Source organism: Lissotriton helveticus, chromosome 8 (assembly GCF_964261635.1).
Source record: "Lissotriton helveticus chromosome 8, aLisHel1.1, whole genome shotgun sequence".
NCBI lineage: Eukaryota > Metazoa > Chordata > Amphibia > Caudata > Salamandridae > Lissotriton > Lissotriton helveticus.
This window is the reverse complement of record NC_136069.1, coordinates 449,535,000-449,553,502: the sequence shown is the minus strand read 5'-3', so window position 1 is coordinate 449,553,502 and position 18,503 is coordinate 449,535,000. Positions and strand designations below refer to the sequence as shown.

General features: G+C 43.5%; 1 protein-coding gene across 1 annotated transcript in view; it reads left to right on the top strand.

The window, feature by feature from the left end:
- The window catches only part of LCP1 (lymphocyte cytosolic protein 1), a 194,896-nt gene that overhangs the window by 92,719 nt on the left and 83,674 nt on the right, over window positions 1-18,503 (top strand). The window contains exon 7 of the mRNA XM_078657320.1: window positions 1,077-1,242. Coding sequence (XP_078513446.1) covers window positions 1,077-1,242 — 166 coding nt within the window. The remainder of the gene's footprint in view (window positions 1-1,076; window positions 1,243-18,503) is intronic.

The following is an 18,503-nucleotide window of genomic DNA, read 5'->3' as shown; positions in this document are numbered from 1 at the left end:
AATAAACACTACATTTAATCTCAATTACCCTTCTTTAATTATCTAACATAAGACGGTAATATACAACAGTCCTGCGGCTCTCTCTGTATGAAGGTTTGTTGCCTGGCATCCACGTGTAAAAAAGTGAACTCTCAACTGTGCTTTAAAGACTCACGACCTGGACTAGTCACCCACAAGCCATTTGGGAGGCACAGCTCGCGGAATGCATGTTCTTTTATGTAATATAAATAATTCCATTTATATAGCGCTTACTACCCCTGTTGAGGCATCAGAACGCTTTTTCGGTGAGTAGCACGCTACACCGGAACCCAAAAAGGATTAGTGGTGAATTAGTATAGGGATTTATGAAATTAATTTGATCGGTGGACATGTGAGTTTGTCATTTGGATTGAGAAAGGATAGTGGAGGGATAGAAGAGGGAATGGTATGCATTTATATTGCGCTGGCAACCCCTATTGAGGTGTCAAATCACGTTTCTGTGGGTAGCACGCTACTCTGGAACCTAAACAGGATTAGTGGGGAATTAGTACAGGGAAATATGAAATTAATTTGAGCAGTGGACAAGTTAGTCTGTTAGTTGGATTGAAGAGGATGGTGAGGGATAGAAGAGGGAAGGGTCTAGAAAGTGGGTTTTTTTGAGCTCATAGCAGTAGTGCCCTTCCGTAAGATGTACCTTCCATCTGTAACCTCTGATCATGACAACTGAGGAACACAACAGTCTGTTCTACTCTATTTACAGTGCTAACTACCCTGACAAGAAGTGACTTGGGATAATTACCATTGATGGAAGTAGGAGCATCTTTCACTCCTCACTGCCAGTCAGAGGACATATGTCCAAGCAAATGTTTGACGATTGTATCCACAACCACATTTCTGTACTGGAATATTGCTCATGTGTATGAGGGCATCTAGTTCCCGCGATAAAGCAAGTGGGTGCTTGTGCATATGTGTGTGTCAAGGAAGGAGAAACTGTGAATGTAATAAAACTTGAAACATCTATATGTAATGTACTTTACGTTTACATACATTGTAAAACCTGTGGTTGTCTTTAATTTACAAATGGTTTTGTTTTTCAGGAAAATTTGAATTTGGCTTTGAACTCTGCCTCGGCTATTGGATGCCATGTGGTCAATATTGGGGCAGAAGACCTGAAAGAGGGGAAACCATATCTGGTCTTAGGCCTTTTGTGGCAAGTGATCAAAATTGGGCTGTTTGCGGACATAGAGCTCAGCAGAAATGAAGGTGGGTTTCTTTCATCATCAAAATTCCTTTATTTCAGCCACCAGGGCCATAAAAGTGCAAATAGAGATAAAATACACAATAAATCATTAAAACAGTACATTTGCTGTGTAACATGTTCTTGTTTCATATAATTTACAGCCAGTAACAATGTAGTAAGGCGTAAAATATCAGGAACCTGTACAGAAAAGAGGGGTTTGGTTAAGGGAGTGTCAATTAAATTGCAATCATTACAAAATAAAACAAATAAAATAGGGTGATCAGCTTAATGCAACGGGGGGGGGTAGTGCTTTCTTGACGCGTATCCACATGGCACCCAGAAACCTGGCTACTGGATTAGCAAACATTGGACTACAGTCTGATTTAAGGATGGGAAGGGCAGCAGAATGGCTACGAACACCCAACCATCTCCAAATAGGAGCTAGCCAGGTTTTGTGCGGGCGTGCAAAAGCTGTGCAGGCAAAGAATACATGTGCAACACTCTCCACTGTAGGGGAATCGATGGGGCATGCATCAGTAGCTTCACCTGACCACTCAGTTGTTAATGCTATCAGCAGAAGAGTGCCCGCTCTCAACTGAATGTACAATTCCCTGTTTACAGAGACAGTCACCTGGTCCCAGTATGGGTCATACTCATGGAAGATTTAAAGTCAAGGAAGACACTAACCAGTTTAGAGGACCCAGCCTTTCTAAAGTCGCTGACTGCTACAGCTGCCCAAAAAGACCACTTCAGGGAGTGTACAAACGGAAGGCTTGTAGTAGGAGGGTTTTCCCAAAGATCTGACAGCCCAAGAAGCCAAAGTGACTCTCTAATAATCACAAGCCAAGGGACTTTGTGGAATCGGTCAATGTCCATTACGTCCTGAAGGGCTGTTGCATAGTTCACAAGTTCTGGGGTGGTCAATAGCCGTCGCCAATATAAAAGAGGGTGTAACCTGGCTTTACCAACTGGACTACTTAATGCCTTGTCCAAGCAAAGTGGACGCAAGGAGGTGTGAGGCTAAATTGCAGAAAAAATGTGTTGTCATCCCTAGTAAGCAGCTCGATGTTAGAAAAGTCCCTTAACTCCGCCACATACACAATTGACCCCAAAACCTTGGCCGAATATATTCAAAGTGCAGGAGGAATAGGTTGGTGTATGAGGTGCAATATTTCTTTGTTTAGCGCCCCCGTAAGTTGTTTGATCTTTAGAGCAGCTTTAATATCACAGGGTTTCCAAGACATACACCCACTGAACATAACTCCCAAATAAGTGAAAGAGTCCACCGTCTCGAGGGGTACCCCAAGTCAATATTCTTCATTAAAGACTTGTAGGGATTTAAACGACACCAACTTAGGTTTCTTTCATGTTTCTTAAGATTCAGTGCTGTTTTAGAGATTGGGTATTTGAGAGAACAATTGGTTTTGCAAATTTGTATTTTAAATTGGTTAATGGGCAGAGGGGCTGCTGGGCTCTGATGCTACAGTGTCTCCGGATAGCCTCAGACTGAGCTCAGCCTCTTGGGGTCACGTCCCACCACCAGTATGTGGTCACCTTGCAGGAGTGAGGAAAGGGTGTAGGAGCAGCTGTAGTATGAGTTTGGGTCCCTGGTTTTCTCCAACGTGCCTCATAGTGGCATGAAATGGAACAGCAGTGTGGCATAGATGGTGGCAAATGGGAGTCATTAGTGGACGAGGGACAGGCTACTGCTGATGCCAGCAGGGCAGACAATAAAAGATGCAGACACTCTGATGCAAGATGTTCTTCCTTGAATGGTATGAACTAACTGGGTATAGAGTAAAAAAATATTCCCTTTGGAATCTAACATCACCACACAATAATCATCAATCAAACTTGTTTTTAAATACCGTAAATTCATCAACAAATCATACATACAATCCCAAATGTGAAATATAGTGCCACGAGGTAGCTGTCTGTATCAAAAATGTAATATAAAATATAATATTATTACAAAAATCATGGTACATATAATATGATCTAATCCTTCACATACATAGTCCACGTCCCATAGGAAAGTTAAGAAAATGTTAAAATGTGTTATTCTATTCCACTTGAGTTAAAAATGCATAATATCAGGACAAAACACGAATAGAAAAGAGAGAACACACAAGACAATACACTCTGTCATTAATTAAACTTCTAATTTGTACTCGTAAACCATACATACACATAATCGTTACAGGGTTCTCCTCTTGTGTGCCCGCATGTTCCACAAATTTAGCCTCTTATATCCGTGTATTAACTGTTACCACAAGACTGATCTCAGCAGGGAAGGAAGACTATGATGATGACGTGAGGGGGTGGGGGGAATCCACTAGAACAATATCTGACACATTTCACCTCACAGGTAAATAGAGCTGAGGCAGGGCCCACAGAGTGATGGGAGATTTTGAGAACAGACAAAAAGAAGCAAAGTTAAACTTAAGTTTCACAGCATAGACAAGAATCTTGTTGGTAACCATCTTGGCAGAGTGTAGGCTTTGAATAATAACGCGGGCGGTGGCAGAGGGCGAAATCGCCCAAGCAGTGACTGTAGAGCCCTAATCAGACCAACAAAGCAGGATCAATCCAGTATCAGCAGGGATCAATTATTTTTGATTGCCTACTTCTCCTGCAGAAGAAAATTGAGTACATTTTAAGGGTCAGGATAGAGAAGAGAGGGAAATGGATGTGGGTAAATCCAAAGAGAGAACTTACGAAGAAGAAATCCCTATCTCCTCCGTAGCCCAACTACAACCAAGATCAGCAGAATCTATAGTGCACAATGTAACGATTACTATAAAATCTTTTACGAAAGAAAGCGCATCTAATCCCTTGGCATTCCGTTGTGTGTAGGGTTGTCTCAAATATACTCATAGTCTCTGATATGTAGCCATGTTGATAAGAACTTTTGTCGTAAAACGGCTAATCATAATGAAGCTGGCTGCGTGGAGAGGGTGACTTAATTATCCATAACTGAAGGTGGACAAATTAACTTGATGCTTATTCCCCACCAACCTGAAGGCAAGATACTTTGATGGGGATGGTGAAATTCAAATTCTAGAGTTATTTTTAGTTATGACCTTGGGAGTGAAGGGTGCATTAAGTCCTTCTCACATTCCTTCTGTCTGTGTGGTTGATCCGAATAACAAATAGAAAATATAGGAAGATTTGTTTGGTTTGCCAGGCATATAAGGTGTGCCACCATGTCAACAACCAATAACAATATTTAAGGTAAAAGTGGCTGTATATCGTTAGCGGTAACAGCAATGTGGGAAATCTCAGAATAGATACATGCATACAAGTTTGTGAGATTCTGGCAAAAATTGCAATTACACTGCAACAGCACCTTAAATTGCCCTGCTTACCTGTAACATCTGCAGGTTCTGGATCTTGTTCTCAAACATTTCAAACCATTGGTTTTTTTTTCATTGGTATTGGTCACTGTCCTTGTCTTCAGTTTGAGGATTTGCATTCTTTGCCTGCAATGTGTCTGCTTTCCCCTCTCATTGAAAGTTGTTAGCATAGCACTTAGGCTTAGGCTATTGAGAGCGGTTATTACTGGCAGGCTGTGGTCATAGAATTCCAGTTAAGCTTTACTTACTGGCGGGGTGTAGTCTATGATTTTACAGAGAATAGTTGAGGGATTTGAAAGAACAGCAGATAAATGTTTTAGTATAGGACCATGGGGTGTCTGAGACAGATGAGAGAGGGATAAAGAACATAATAAAGCTATCATTCCCTCTAGTAATTCCTGATATTGTCAACTCACTCAACCTTTCACTAAATCTTGGCACTGTACCACAAAGGTGGAAAACAGCAATGGTCAGGCCATCACTTAAGAAGTGTTCTTTCTTACCCAAAGATCCAAATAACTGCCAATCTATCTGTGCTGTGCTCTATCTGGGAAGAATTCTAGAAAGTCAAGTTTTTGGCAAATTACACTACTTCAAGGAGGACAGCCACCATCTTACATCCTATATGTCATAGCACAGAGTTGGTGGTCACATTTTCACATGATCTGCAGAGGTTAACTGATCAGGGTGACATTGGCGCCCTCGTCCTGGTTGATCTTAAATTGACCTTCAACACCATTGACAGTGCACCATTTTTGGACAGACTGACGGACAGTAGCATTGATTTAACGTATGCTAGTGAAACGCAGGTGCTAATTAACATAACTAATGAAAAAGTTGGCTCTTGAACATGATGTTTTAGCTTATACCCTACCACCTCACGTCAATGGACGGCACTAAAGTTTCTCAAAATAAGTCCAAAATAGAGCTCCTCATTACCAAACACTCGTTAAAAAAAACTTATTAGTTGGCCTAAGAATATGGGTCCAACTCCACCTCCATCTCTCTCAAGTGTGAATTTTAAAAACTTGCCAGGTCCTTCACCTGGAAAATCAATCAAGCATTTGAGAAACATCAAAGCACACTTCAACAGACTGGCTTTGATTTAGTCCTGACATGACTACGAGAATATTATTTAGCTTGGGCTTCTGGACACGCTTATCAGATGGCTTCTGTTGGTCCAAAGTGCAGCAGCCTGCCTTTTGACTGGAACAAACCAAAGGGATCACCATGCTTCTCTTCTCAGACATCCTGGCAGGACCCAGTGAGATAGTGAGTGCTTTTGAAATCCTTACTAGTTGTACATAAGGTAATTCAAAACTCCTTCTTATCTTTTCTGGTCCCGAAAATTAAGCTCAATTGCCCTTATGCTGTTTGGGTCAATGGCATCTTAAAGTCCCTTGTATGTAACAGTCTCTTTTTGAGATAGGTCCTTTTTAATAACTGATGCTAAAGAATGTTGATTCTCAAAGCTTGGGTGATCAGTGAACCGTGATTTTATTAAAGACAAGGAGTCAATCATTATGCATTACCTTTTATTCAGCACTTCCAAGCAGCGAACACTTCAAAGTTCCAAAACTATAACATTGTATGACTCACAAAAACCGGACTCGACCAATCACATGCCTCTGAAATTTAGCCGCATTGTGGTTCCGGGCGAGTGGCGGCCACTGATAGATGATGCACAATTATATGCAGAGGACCTTGCGTTGCATGAACTGTAAGGGCCTTTCACTGTCATAGATCGTGGTTGGCCAGCCTGACATCACAACAAACCACAACTGTCTGCACACCTCTACTTGGAGAAACAGCAACAGGAAAACATGCTAGAAGTGAGAGCTGGACACCCACTGTCTTGTGGCCCTACCTGGTGACACCAGCAACAGCCCCATGAAGATTTATGAGGTCTGAGGAACCATTTCGGCCAGACCTTGGAATTAGGGAAGGCTCCTTTTTCTGCCCTGCTTTACCCTGGGTCAACCTCCCCCTCATGTGTTATTGTGCATTCTAAAAAATTACTGACCACCTGTTAGCCAGCTTCACCACGCCTGGGTGCATGCTGAGGAGTGTCAAAGAGAGGAGATGCACACCAGAGGTATAACATGACTCTTGATGCCCCGAAGGCCTTTCAGTGACTATCCAAAAGCACTGGCTGCTTATGCTGCACTGACAGGGCAAGCGGGCCACTAGTGGCGTCATATCTTCTCGAAGCAGTCTTAGAGTCATACCCAGAGATGGGATGGGACAGGTTCCCAGTGCCGATGCCAGCTCAGACCAAAATAGACCGGTGCATCAGACCTACCACTAGTGCCTGAGGGGCCACTGAGGCCCCTCTCCCCATGAGTAACACTGCACCACAAATAGACCTGAATGTCATATTCAAGGCCATTCAAGACTCCAGAGAAGTAGTGGACACCAAGGTAGATGAAATCTAAGTGGGTGCATCCCTACTGCGCCAAGACCTTCGTAGGGTGGTGACAGAGGCTGTAGCCTGGGTCTCTACATTGCAGGACAAAGTGACGGCCCTTAAACATCAAGGGGCTCATTAGGATGGAGGATTTTCCGCATCCTCCGGGCCGGCGGAAGCCACCGCCGGGCCGGAGGATGCGGAAAATCCACTGCGGACCCACCAAAGACCCACCGCCACATTAGGATGGCTGGTGGGTCCTGGTTTCAGTCCGCCGCTTTTCCGACGCGGTTGACTTACAACCGCGGCGGAAAAGCTGTAACATGGCTGGCGGTGTCTATCAGACACCGCCAGCCATATTAGGATAGTGTAAAAGAGATGCTTTTCCACGGCGGCTTTTCCGCCGTGGAAAAGCATACGGACTTTGACTTTGGGGACCCGTTGCGGGCCCCCTGGGTGAAGGGGGGGTGGGGATGCACATGGGGGGTACCCATGGTACCCCCCTGCATTTGTATGCAGAAATCGGCAGGCACCGCGCGGTGCCTTCCGCTTTCTGCATACAAATGCAATGTATGCATTTTTTACATTGCGGCGGATGCAGCTTGAAGCCGCACCCGCCGCAATGTTAGAGATAGAAGATGTGACCACCACCCTGGCGGTCACATCCTTATCTTCACGGATGGAACGCCGCTGCCCATGCAGATGTTCCCTCCTACTCTGGGGTCGCGGACGGACTCAAGTCCGTCCGCGATCCTAATGAGCCCCTAAGTCTCTAAACTGCTCTCCATGACGGTGTCCTTGGAAGAATGGGCTGAAGACACTGAAAATTCACCCCGTAGAAATAACTTGCGCTTCATTGGCTTTTCAGAGCGGGTTGAGAATTCTGACGCTGACTGTCTGTTGGAGGAATGATTTTGGTCCTGGATCCTAACTAAAAACTATCTTACTGCTTTGTGGTGGAGAAGCACACCGGTCCCTAGCCAGGTGACCACCCCCGGGAGTCCCCCCTCACCCTGTTATAAAATGCAACCTTAATCATCGAGACCGGGATCTTGTCTTCCATGAAGCCAGAAACCACCAAGACCTGAGATTTCAAAACTCAATATATTATATTCATCCCGGACTACACCTGGGCAGTCCAGCAATGCAGACGTTCCTTAGAGGAGTTTAAGAAGAAACTCCTGGCTTTTAAGATTCAATAGATATTCCTCTTCCGAGCCCAAATTAAAGTGATCTTTAACTTGTCGAATTATTTCTTTGACACTCTGGAGCAAACCTGGGATTGAGCGTGGGAGCAACGGGCTCCCCGGTGCCCTCGAAGCTAGAAGCGGTGAGATCACAGATGGGGGAGTCCATCCCTGGCCCCTTAGAACCTACTTGAAGAAAGGGAGATCTGGCCTGAGAAAGGGACAGGGCTCACCAAGGCCACCCCATGTTGGAAACATTGCTGGCACTCAGTATCAGAGGTTTCGCTCTCTGATACCCCCACTCTTTTCAGGACTCAAGATGACAAACCCGAAACGCCTATGTGATCCCTGGACCAGTGTGGTGAGCGGAACCGAGCTGGTAATACGAGGGTGACCTTTATTACAGACGGCAGTGAGACAAAATATCGAAATTAAAATATCGATATACATTAATATCGAAGTTTTAATATCGATGGTATAGAATATCGATGTGTAAAATATCGACAGACAGAATATCGTTTTTTAAGGTATGTATGTTACTAATATCGAAATTTACTAATATCGAAATTTTGTTTAGTGTTATGTATTTTATTATGTTGTTTATATGTTTGTTAAATATGTTTTGTAATGTATGTTTGAAAATTAGTAATTTTGTTTACATTTTGCGTTTTAGTGTCAGAGCGGAATGTGGGTTTATAGGGGAATAGGGTGGGAAGTAATTTAATAATAATTAATTAATTAATATATTTTTGTAAATATTTTTAATTAATAATTAATTGGTGATTAATTAATATTAAATAGTTAATTACATTAATTAGAGTTAATGTGCTAATATATTTATTTTTTGTGTTATTGTTAATTAATAATTAAATGGTCATTAAATAATATTAATTAGTTAATTAAATTAATTTGAGTTAATGTGCTAATATATTATATTTTTTGTTATTGTTAATTAATTAATTGGTAATTAATTAATATTAATTAGTTAATTACATTAATTAGAGTTAATGTGCTAATATATTTAATTTTGTGTTATTGGTAATTAATAATTAATTGGTAATTAATAATTATTAAGTGATTAAATGATGTGATTTATTTATGTGTAGTGGGTTGTGTGTTTATAGGGGAATAGGGTGTGATATAATTAAATGTTATTAAAGAGATTGTATTTATTTATTTGTATTTATTGTTAATTAATTGGTAATTAATATGTGTTAATTAGTTCATTTATAATTACATCAATTTAATAATATTAATTGTTATTAATTGATTAATCGAAATTTATATTAATTGTCTATTTTTTGTATGTGTAGTGTGTTGTGTGTTAAAGGGGGAGTAGTGTGGGAAGTAATTTTTACCCCCATGCTATCCAACGCTTTCCCTACTGTTGCACCCTCTGGAGTGGGAATAGTAATTTAAACCCCTACGCTATCCAACTCTTTCCCTACTGTTGCACCCTTTGGAGTGGCAATAGTAATTTAAACCCCTACGCTATCCAGCATTTTCCCTACTGTTGCACTCTCTGGAGTGGGAATAGTAATTTTTACCCCTACGCTATCCAACGCTTTCCCTACTGTTGCACCCTTTGGAGTGGGAATAATAAATGTTACCCCTACGCTATCCAACGCTTTCCCTACTGTTGCACCCTTTGGAGTGGGAATAGTAATTTTACCCGTACGCTATCCAATGCGTTCCCTACTGTTGCACCCTCTGGAGTGGGAATAGTAATTTTTACCCCTACACTATCCAACGCTTTCCCTACTGTTGCACCCTCTGGAGTGGGAATAGTAATTTTTACCCCTACGCTATCCAACGCTTTCCCTACTGTTGCACCCTCTGGAGTGGGAATAGTAATTTAAACCCCTACGCTATCCAACGCTTTCCCTACTGTTGCACCCTCTGGAGTGGGAATAGTTATTTAAACCCCTACGCTATCCAACATTTTCCCTACTGTTGCACTCTCTGGAGTGGGAATAATACATTTTACCCCTAAGCTATCCAACGCTTTCCCTACTGTTGCACCCTTTGGAGTGGGAATAGTAATTTTTACCCCTACGCTATCCAACGCTTTCCCTACTGTTGCACTCTCTGGAGTGGGAATAGTAATTTTTACCCCTACGCTATCCAATGCTTTCCCTACTGTTGCACCCTCTGGAGTGGGAATAGTAATTTTTACCCCTACGCAATCCAACGCTTTCCCTACTGTTGCACTCTCTGGAGTGTGAATAGTAATTTTTACCCCTACGCAATCCAACGCTTTCCCTACTGTTGCACCCTCTGGAGTGGGAATAGTAATTTTTACCCCTACGCTATCCAACGCTTTCCCTACTGTTGCACCCTCTGGAGTGGGAATAGTAATTTTTACCCCTACGCAATCCAACGCTTTCCCTACTGTTGCACTCTCTGGAGTGTGAATAGTAATTTTTACCCCTACGCAATCCAACGCTTTCCCTACTGTTGCACCCTCTGGAGTGGGAATAGTAATTTAAACCCCTACGCTATCCAACTCTTTCCCTACTGTTGCACCCTTTGGAGTGGCAATAGTAATTTAAACCCCTACGCTATCCAGCATTTTCCCTACTGTTGCACTCTCTGGAGTGGGAATAGTAATTTTTACCCCTACGCTATCCAACGCTTTCCCTACTGTTGCACCCTTTGGAGTGGGAATAATAAATTTTACCCCTACGCTATCCAACGCTTTCCCTACTGTTGCACCCTTTGGAGTGGGAATAGTAATTTTACCCGTACGCTATCCAATGCGTTCCCTACTGTTGCACCCTCTGGAGTGGGAATAGTAATTTATACCCCTACACTATCCAACGCTTTCCCTACTGTTGCACCCTCTGGAGTGGGAATAGTAATTTTTACCCCTACGCTATCCAACACTTTCCCTACTGTTGCACCCTCTGGAGTGGGAATAGTAATTTAAACCCCTACGCTATCCAACGCGTTCCCTACTGTTGCACCCTCTGGAGTGGGAATAGTCATTTAAACCCCTACGCTATCTAACGCTTTCCCTACTGTTGCACCCTCTGGAGTGGGAATAGTTATTTTTACCCCTACGCTATCCAACGCTTTCCCTACTGTTGCACCCTCTGGAGTGGGAATAGTAATTTAAACCCCTACGCTATCCAACGCTTTCCCTACTGTTGCACCCTCTGGAGTGGGAATAGTTATTTAAACCACTACGCTATCCAACGTTTTCCCTACTGTTGCACTCTCTGGAGTGGGAATAATACATTTTACCCCTACGCTATCCAACGCTTTCCCTACTGTTGCACCCTTTGGAGTGGGAATAGTAATTTTTACCCCTACGCTATCTTACGCTTTCCCTACTGTTGCACTCCCTGGATTGGGAATAGTAATTTTTACCCCTACGCTATCCAATGCTTTCCCTACTGTTGCACCCTCTGGAGTGGGAATAGTAATTTTTACCCCTACGCAATCCAACGCTTTCCCTACTGTTGCACTCTCTGGAGTGTGAATAGTAATTTTTACCCCTACGCAATCCAACACTTTCCCTACTGTTGCACCCTCTGGAGTGGGAATAGTAATTTTTACCCCTACGCTATCCAACGCTTTCCCTACTGTTGCACCCTCTGGAGTGGGAATAGTAATTTTTACCCCTACGTAATCCAACGCTTTCCCTACTGTTGCACTCTCTGGAGTGTGAATAGTAATTTTTACCCCTACGCAATCCAACGCTTTCCCTACTGTTGCACCCTCTGGAGTGGGAATAGTAATTTAAACCCCTACGCTATCCAACTCTTTCCCTACTGTTGCACCCTTTGGAGTGGCAATAGTAATTTAAACCCCTACGCTATCCAGCATGTTCCCTACTGTTGCACTCTCTGGAGTGGGAATAGTAATTTTTACCCCCACGCTATCCAACGCTTTCCCTACTGTTGCACCCTTTGGAGTGGGAATAATAAATTTTACCCCTACGCTATCCAACGCTTTCCCTACTGTTGCACCCTTTGGAGTGGGAATAGTAATTTTACCTGTACGCTATCCAATGCGTTCCCTACTGTTGCACCCTCAGGAGTGGGAATAGTAATTTTTACCCCTACACTATCCAACGCTTTCCCTACTGTTGCACCCTCTGGAGTGGGAATAGTAATGTATACCCCTACGCTATCCAATGCTTTCCCTACTGTTGCACCCTCTGGAGTGGGAATAGTAATTTAAACCCCTACACTATCCAACGTTTTCCCTTCTGTTGCACCCTCTGGAGTGGGAATAGTTATTTAAACCCCTACGCTATCCAACGTTTTCCCTACTGTTGCACTCTCTGGAGTGGGAATAATAAATGTTACCCCTACGCTATCCAACGCTTTCCCTACTGTTGCACCCTTTGGAGTGGGAATAGTAATTTTTACCCCTACGCTATCCAACGCTTTCCCTACTGTTGCACTCTCTGGAGTGGGAATAGTAATTTTTACCCCTACGCTATCCAATGCTTTCCCTACTGTTGCACCCTCTGGAGTGGGAATAGTAATTTTTACCCCTACGCAATCCAACGCTTTCCCTACTGTTGCACCGTCTGGAGTGGGAATAGTAATTTTTACCCCTACGCTATCCAACGCTTTCCCTACTGTTGCACCCTTTGGAGTGGGAATAGTAATGTTTACCCCTATGCTATTGAACGCTTTCCCTACTGTTGCACCCTTTGGAGTGGGAATAGTCATTTAAACCCCTACGCTATCCAACGCTTTCCCTACACTTGCACCCTCTGGATTGGGAATAGTAATTTTTACCCCTACGCTATCCAACGCTTTTCCTACTGTTGCAATATGTGGAGTAAGTATATATATTAATTTATATGTAGAGTTTTTAATTTATTTTAAATTTATATGTATTAGTTATAATTTTTAAATTATGTTTTAATTTAATATTTGTAAAATTATATGTATTTTTAAAATATTTGTACATTATTATTAATACATTTAAAAAACAATATTTTTGATTCCGATATTTTTGTACTACGATATTATATTTTCGATATTTTTGTACTTACCATTATGAAGATATAACTCCGATATTTTTGATGTCGATATTTGTGTGTCGATATTTTTGTATGTCGATATTCTGTCTGTCGATATTATGTCATAGATCCATTACAGACACCTTGAGATATTTTGCTAATTACAGTTGCTGGTGCTCTGTACGGGTTGAGGGGTCAAGTGGGGTGTTTTCTATAGATGATGATCCTTAAGTGGGGTAACAGGGAGCCTTGGACGAATCCGGAGACCCGTTCTTGGTTTCTATATGTTTGGGTATGGGGTGACAGATACTTCAGGGTTGGAAGTATGAGGTGGGGAGCAGTTGGGGGGATGGGTTGTTGTTTTGTTTTGTCGTTCTGATTTACTTTTAAATGCAGTTGTCACACTCTTAACTTACTGTGCACACTCATTTGGACAAAACACGTTTTACAGTTCTACTGGTCTTATTCCACTGTGGACCCCTTGGCCTCACTTAGAGAGATGAGCCAACCCATTGATTCCCATGTCCATCCCAACTGGTTAAAGTCCGTTCATGGAACGTGACTGGACTTCTTGACCGTATTAGGAGGTTGGCTGCTCTGTGCTATATAAAACGTTTTAACCCAGAGGTAGTCATGGAGGTCCACAATGTTCCTTTCTTGGTCGATTTGGCTATGACAGAGTGTCTCATTCTGGTTTCTCCAGAGATTTACAAGGGGTAACAATCCTGTTACATAAGACCTTTCCATTGGTGGTCTCCACCTCTTAAAAGGGAGATACTTTGGGATTGAAGGAGCCTTGACACTATAACTTCATAAAGACATATGTTCCCCAGCAGAATCTGCAGTCGCATTACGAACGCTTCAAGATCTCCAGGGTTGCCCTCCCCCAGGGACTTCTCTGAAAAGGGATGACTTTAACATGGTCCCTGATCCCATGTTGGACACTTCCAAGCCTCTTTGGCCAGGCCGATGTTCGCGCTACTCCCAACTGACACTGAGGGCCAACTTGGTGGACCTATGCGATGCATGGAGATCATGGAACCCCTTCTAAGCAGAAATATACCCGTGTGTCTGCAGTACACAAAACAGGGTCACAAATATATCAGATCTGGATTCCAGACACTGACATTCTCCTTCTGAAATGAGTGCAGACCCCCCCCGAGGCATCTCTGACCATGCTCTTCTCCTCTTAGAGAAAGGACCTCTTCAAGGACCCCTGCGACCTATATGGAGCCTAAACGCATGGCACCTCATTAATCAGGACTCAGCCAGATTTGTAGAGGAGGAAATCAATGTACTTTTTTAACTTAATTGCAATACTGATCATTCCGCTGGGACGCCATAGACAGCCAATAGGGGTAAAGAGGCCTAGTCTGATCTTTGGAGAGGCAAGCAAATTGCCGCCCCTCCGAAGATATTGATCAGCAATTGGCACTGGTGTTATCTAGACTAAAGCAGATTTCCCTAGAGGGAGCCAGGCAATGCTGGAGGGCATCGACCTAGTGGGTCTATGAACACAGGGACAAGTAAAAAAAACTCCTGTACTAGCTGGCAACCAAAGATGCACCATCTAGAATTTTATGGTCTATCCGTGCCATTCAGAGTGACCTCCACGATAGCACGCCGGAGGTTGCCCAAGTCTCTGCAGATTACTAACAAACACTGTATACAGCAACACCTGTGCCTCCACAGAGCTTGAATCTCCATTATTAGAGGAGATCCTCCTGCCCTCGATCCCACCCGTCTTTGGCCACGAACCTTGACCTCCTGATCTCGATTGAGGAAATTAGTGAAGCCATATCAGGGCTAGACCTAGATAAGGCCCCCGGGCCAGACTGTTTTCCTATCGAATTTCTTAAACGTTATTGGTCCCTTCTGTTTCCTCACCTTTTAGCACTCTACACTGAGGCGGCGGAACATGGATCATTTTCCTTGGAACTCAGCATAGCCACCATTCTAATACCCAAGGCAGGCCAACCTGCAATCTTGTATAGGCCTATCTCCCTCATCAACGTGGACGTCAATATGTTTGTGAAGGATTTAGCATGAGTGAAGCACTGCCCCATTTAATCCATCCAGATCAATGTGGGTTCATGCCAAACAGGAGTACCCGCTGTTGTATACAGAGTACAACTTGACCTACCTTCCACTTCAACTTGGCACCCCCCTGGATTTGCTTCTAATTGATTTTTGAGAAGGCCTTTGATACCGTTGCATGGACCTTTTTGGAAGCTGTGCTGAGACAACTGAGCTTTGGGCCTTTCTTCTGTGAACTCTTTGGCCTCTTATAGACTACCACCGCTACTCAGGTGCAGAACGTGGTTGCACCAGGTGGCGGGCCTCCGAGGCTTTACATCATGCGTCAGGATAGAAATTACTCATCTAGAAGACGTTCTGTGTGGTGGTTCCAAGGCCTGCAGGAACATTACCAACTTTTCCATACACAATTCTACCGCTATCTTCAGCTACGCCATGCCCTATCAGACCATATCACCGCAGAAAGCCAGATCTTGGACTTCAACCCCCTCGAAGCCAAGCTTTTATTGGGGAGGCTGAGCAAGGATGCTATTTCTAGGATCTACCGCTCAATAACTGTCAGTGCTCCAGATAATTTCTCTGTCTTACGGCAGAGGTGGGAGGCATGGGTGGGGGAGCTGGACTATCATGAGTGACGGGAGGCCTGTCTGGCTCCTAGAGAATTGGATATCTCTTCGCGCCTCAGCATGGTTTAGCTTAACGATCTACATATGAATTATTTGAGCCCCCCAGAGACTAAAACTAGCAGGCAGACCCCCTTATGCCTGCTGTGATTGATGTGTCCCAGTTGAATCTGACTTTTTCCACAAGGTTTTGAGCTGTCCGGCACTGATCCCATTCCGGGCAAAAGTTGAGCATGAGCTCTCTATGGCCCTCGGCTGCCACATTGACCTTATCCCCAGAAGTACTCTGCTGCGTCTAATGGATGAGGTTGGGGGGCTGAGGATAGAGAAGTCCTTTATCAGGGTAGCTACCTTAGTGGCCAAACGAAACATTGCCTGCAACTGGAAATTGCCAGATCCCCCTTCATGATGGTGTGGGAGAGGAGTGTGGACTTGTGTGCTCACCAGGAACAACCGATCTATGATGCGCGGGGATGCCCTTGGAAGCATGAGAAAATCTGGGGCAAGTGTTGGGCATATCCTGGTCTAGATGTGGGATCTTAATATTTTATCTACAACGATTGTGTACCTAATGCAAAGTGGTGTGGATTTGTTTTTCTGTATGTTGAAATTGCCTAAAATCAATAAAATGTGGTAGCCAAAATAAAAAGGGAAAATTCCCAGTTCGATCTGCTTAATTTTCTAAGTTTGGCCCTGCCAGTTAAATTATCATTGATTATACTTGTTTTTGAGGCACATGTTTCTCCAATTACATTGTATAGTGTTAGATTTCCAAAAGACAGAGAAGAGAGATGATTTCCCCAAAGCATTATGCTGAGGCACCCAATGCTAGTATTTACATCAATTGCTGTTACAAAACATATTCTCACTGTGGTGAGGCAATCCTCTTATTTCCTAAACAAAGAAAATGTAAATTATAGTTGAATTGGTTTCTTGTACCCTAATGGGAAGTTTGTTGTTAAACTCTTGTTTAGTCATCTCATGAAAAAGTAACTGAAGCCAATATTTGATTTGCATCATACATAAATTACAGAGAGGTTGCACCACCATAGATAACACTTGGGGGCACATTAGTATGGCGGCATACCTGTGGGAAATGGGACCGCCCGCTAAGGGTGCAGCGGTCCCGTACATCCCATTAGGATGTGCCCGCCACTCGGGGGGTCGCATCCCGCATTTTCAACATTCGGCGGGCGGTGCTGAAAGCACCGCCCGCCGCAATGCCAAAAATGCATGGTGTGCTTTTCAATGCACAACGTGACAGGCAGAGTGCGGTGCCTGCCACGTTGTACATTGAAATGCAGGGGGGGTACCATAGGTACCCCCCATGAGCACCCCCCACCCCCCGGAGTCCCTGGGGGCCCTCAACCGGCCCCCCAAGCAGACTCCCCATGCCTTTCTGTGGCGGCAAGGCATTTCCAAAGGCACATTGTAATATGGCTGGCAGTGTCTTTCAGACACCGCCACCATATTGATCCCTTTCTGCCCGGTCAACATGTCGACCAGGCTGAAAAGCGGCAGGCGGTCTTTCGGTCTGCCGCGGACCCCCCAGCCATTGTAATATGGCAGGGGGGTCATTTCTGCAATGATGGCAGGCGGATCGCCCCCGCCGGGCCGGCGGTGACTACCGCCGGCCCGGCAGGGGCGATCCACCCGCCATCCTAATGGGGCCCTAGGTCTTGTATTTACTGTCAATATAGGTAGGCCATGTTGATATGTGGGCTGCTATGTGTATTTATAGATTCTGTGCAACAATTTGATGAAGTTACGTACTTCAATCTGTGATTAAGATGGGCAGGGTGGGGCATTTTATTAAACTTTATATTTAATGAGAGATTATTGAAAAACTATGAGGCCTGGCTTAGGCCAGGTTTTGTCTGATAAAACAGGATTTTGCGAGCAAACAAACGTGTTTGATTGAAGATGGGGTGCATTTTAGTTACCCGACTATTTAATCAGAATGTTGCAGATTTTTCTGTGTGATTGGCAAACGTAAAAATGTTTCCACCCAAACTTGGTAAAATAGTTTTCAAAATCTTGTCATGTTGCAAATGTCCTCATTTCTATGGACAATACTAAAGTGCAGGGATTTGTGTTTGACCACATACTGACAGGTGTAAATCCAAGTACAATCTCGGAGATGTTCATCCTCCTGAGCTTTATAAAACAGTACCACCGAAATGGATAACATTAAAGATCTTTTCCATGTTAATAGTGCTAAAAGATACTTCAGTGTTAACATGTACTTTACAGATGCGGTCATCATTAGTTCGTGTTATTTAAGAAAATATGCAGTATCTCTATACATTTCAATGAGGCAGGGGACCGAGTTGCTTATTTGCCCCATGTCATCCTCAGTCAGGCGATGTTTTAGTCAATACTTTGGATTCTGAGACGTCCCTTTTCTCACCATGAGCATTGGCCAGCAAACCACTGCTTGTTGGGTTTGTTGAAGTTGACCCCAAAGCCGAGGGTACGTTGCCAATGCTTGGTGAATAACATTGAAATTAGGAGGTTGCTCTATTTCCTACACAAAGGCAAGATATGTGCTGCATGCTCAACCTATACTGTCCTTCTGTTAATAGATGAGCACTGTCTGAGCTTCAATACCCAAAGCTCATGTCCTATATCATGTTTATCTGTCCAAAGATGGCATGAAGTCAAGTGAGATATGATCATATTTAATAGCG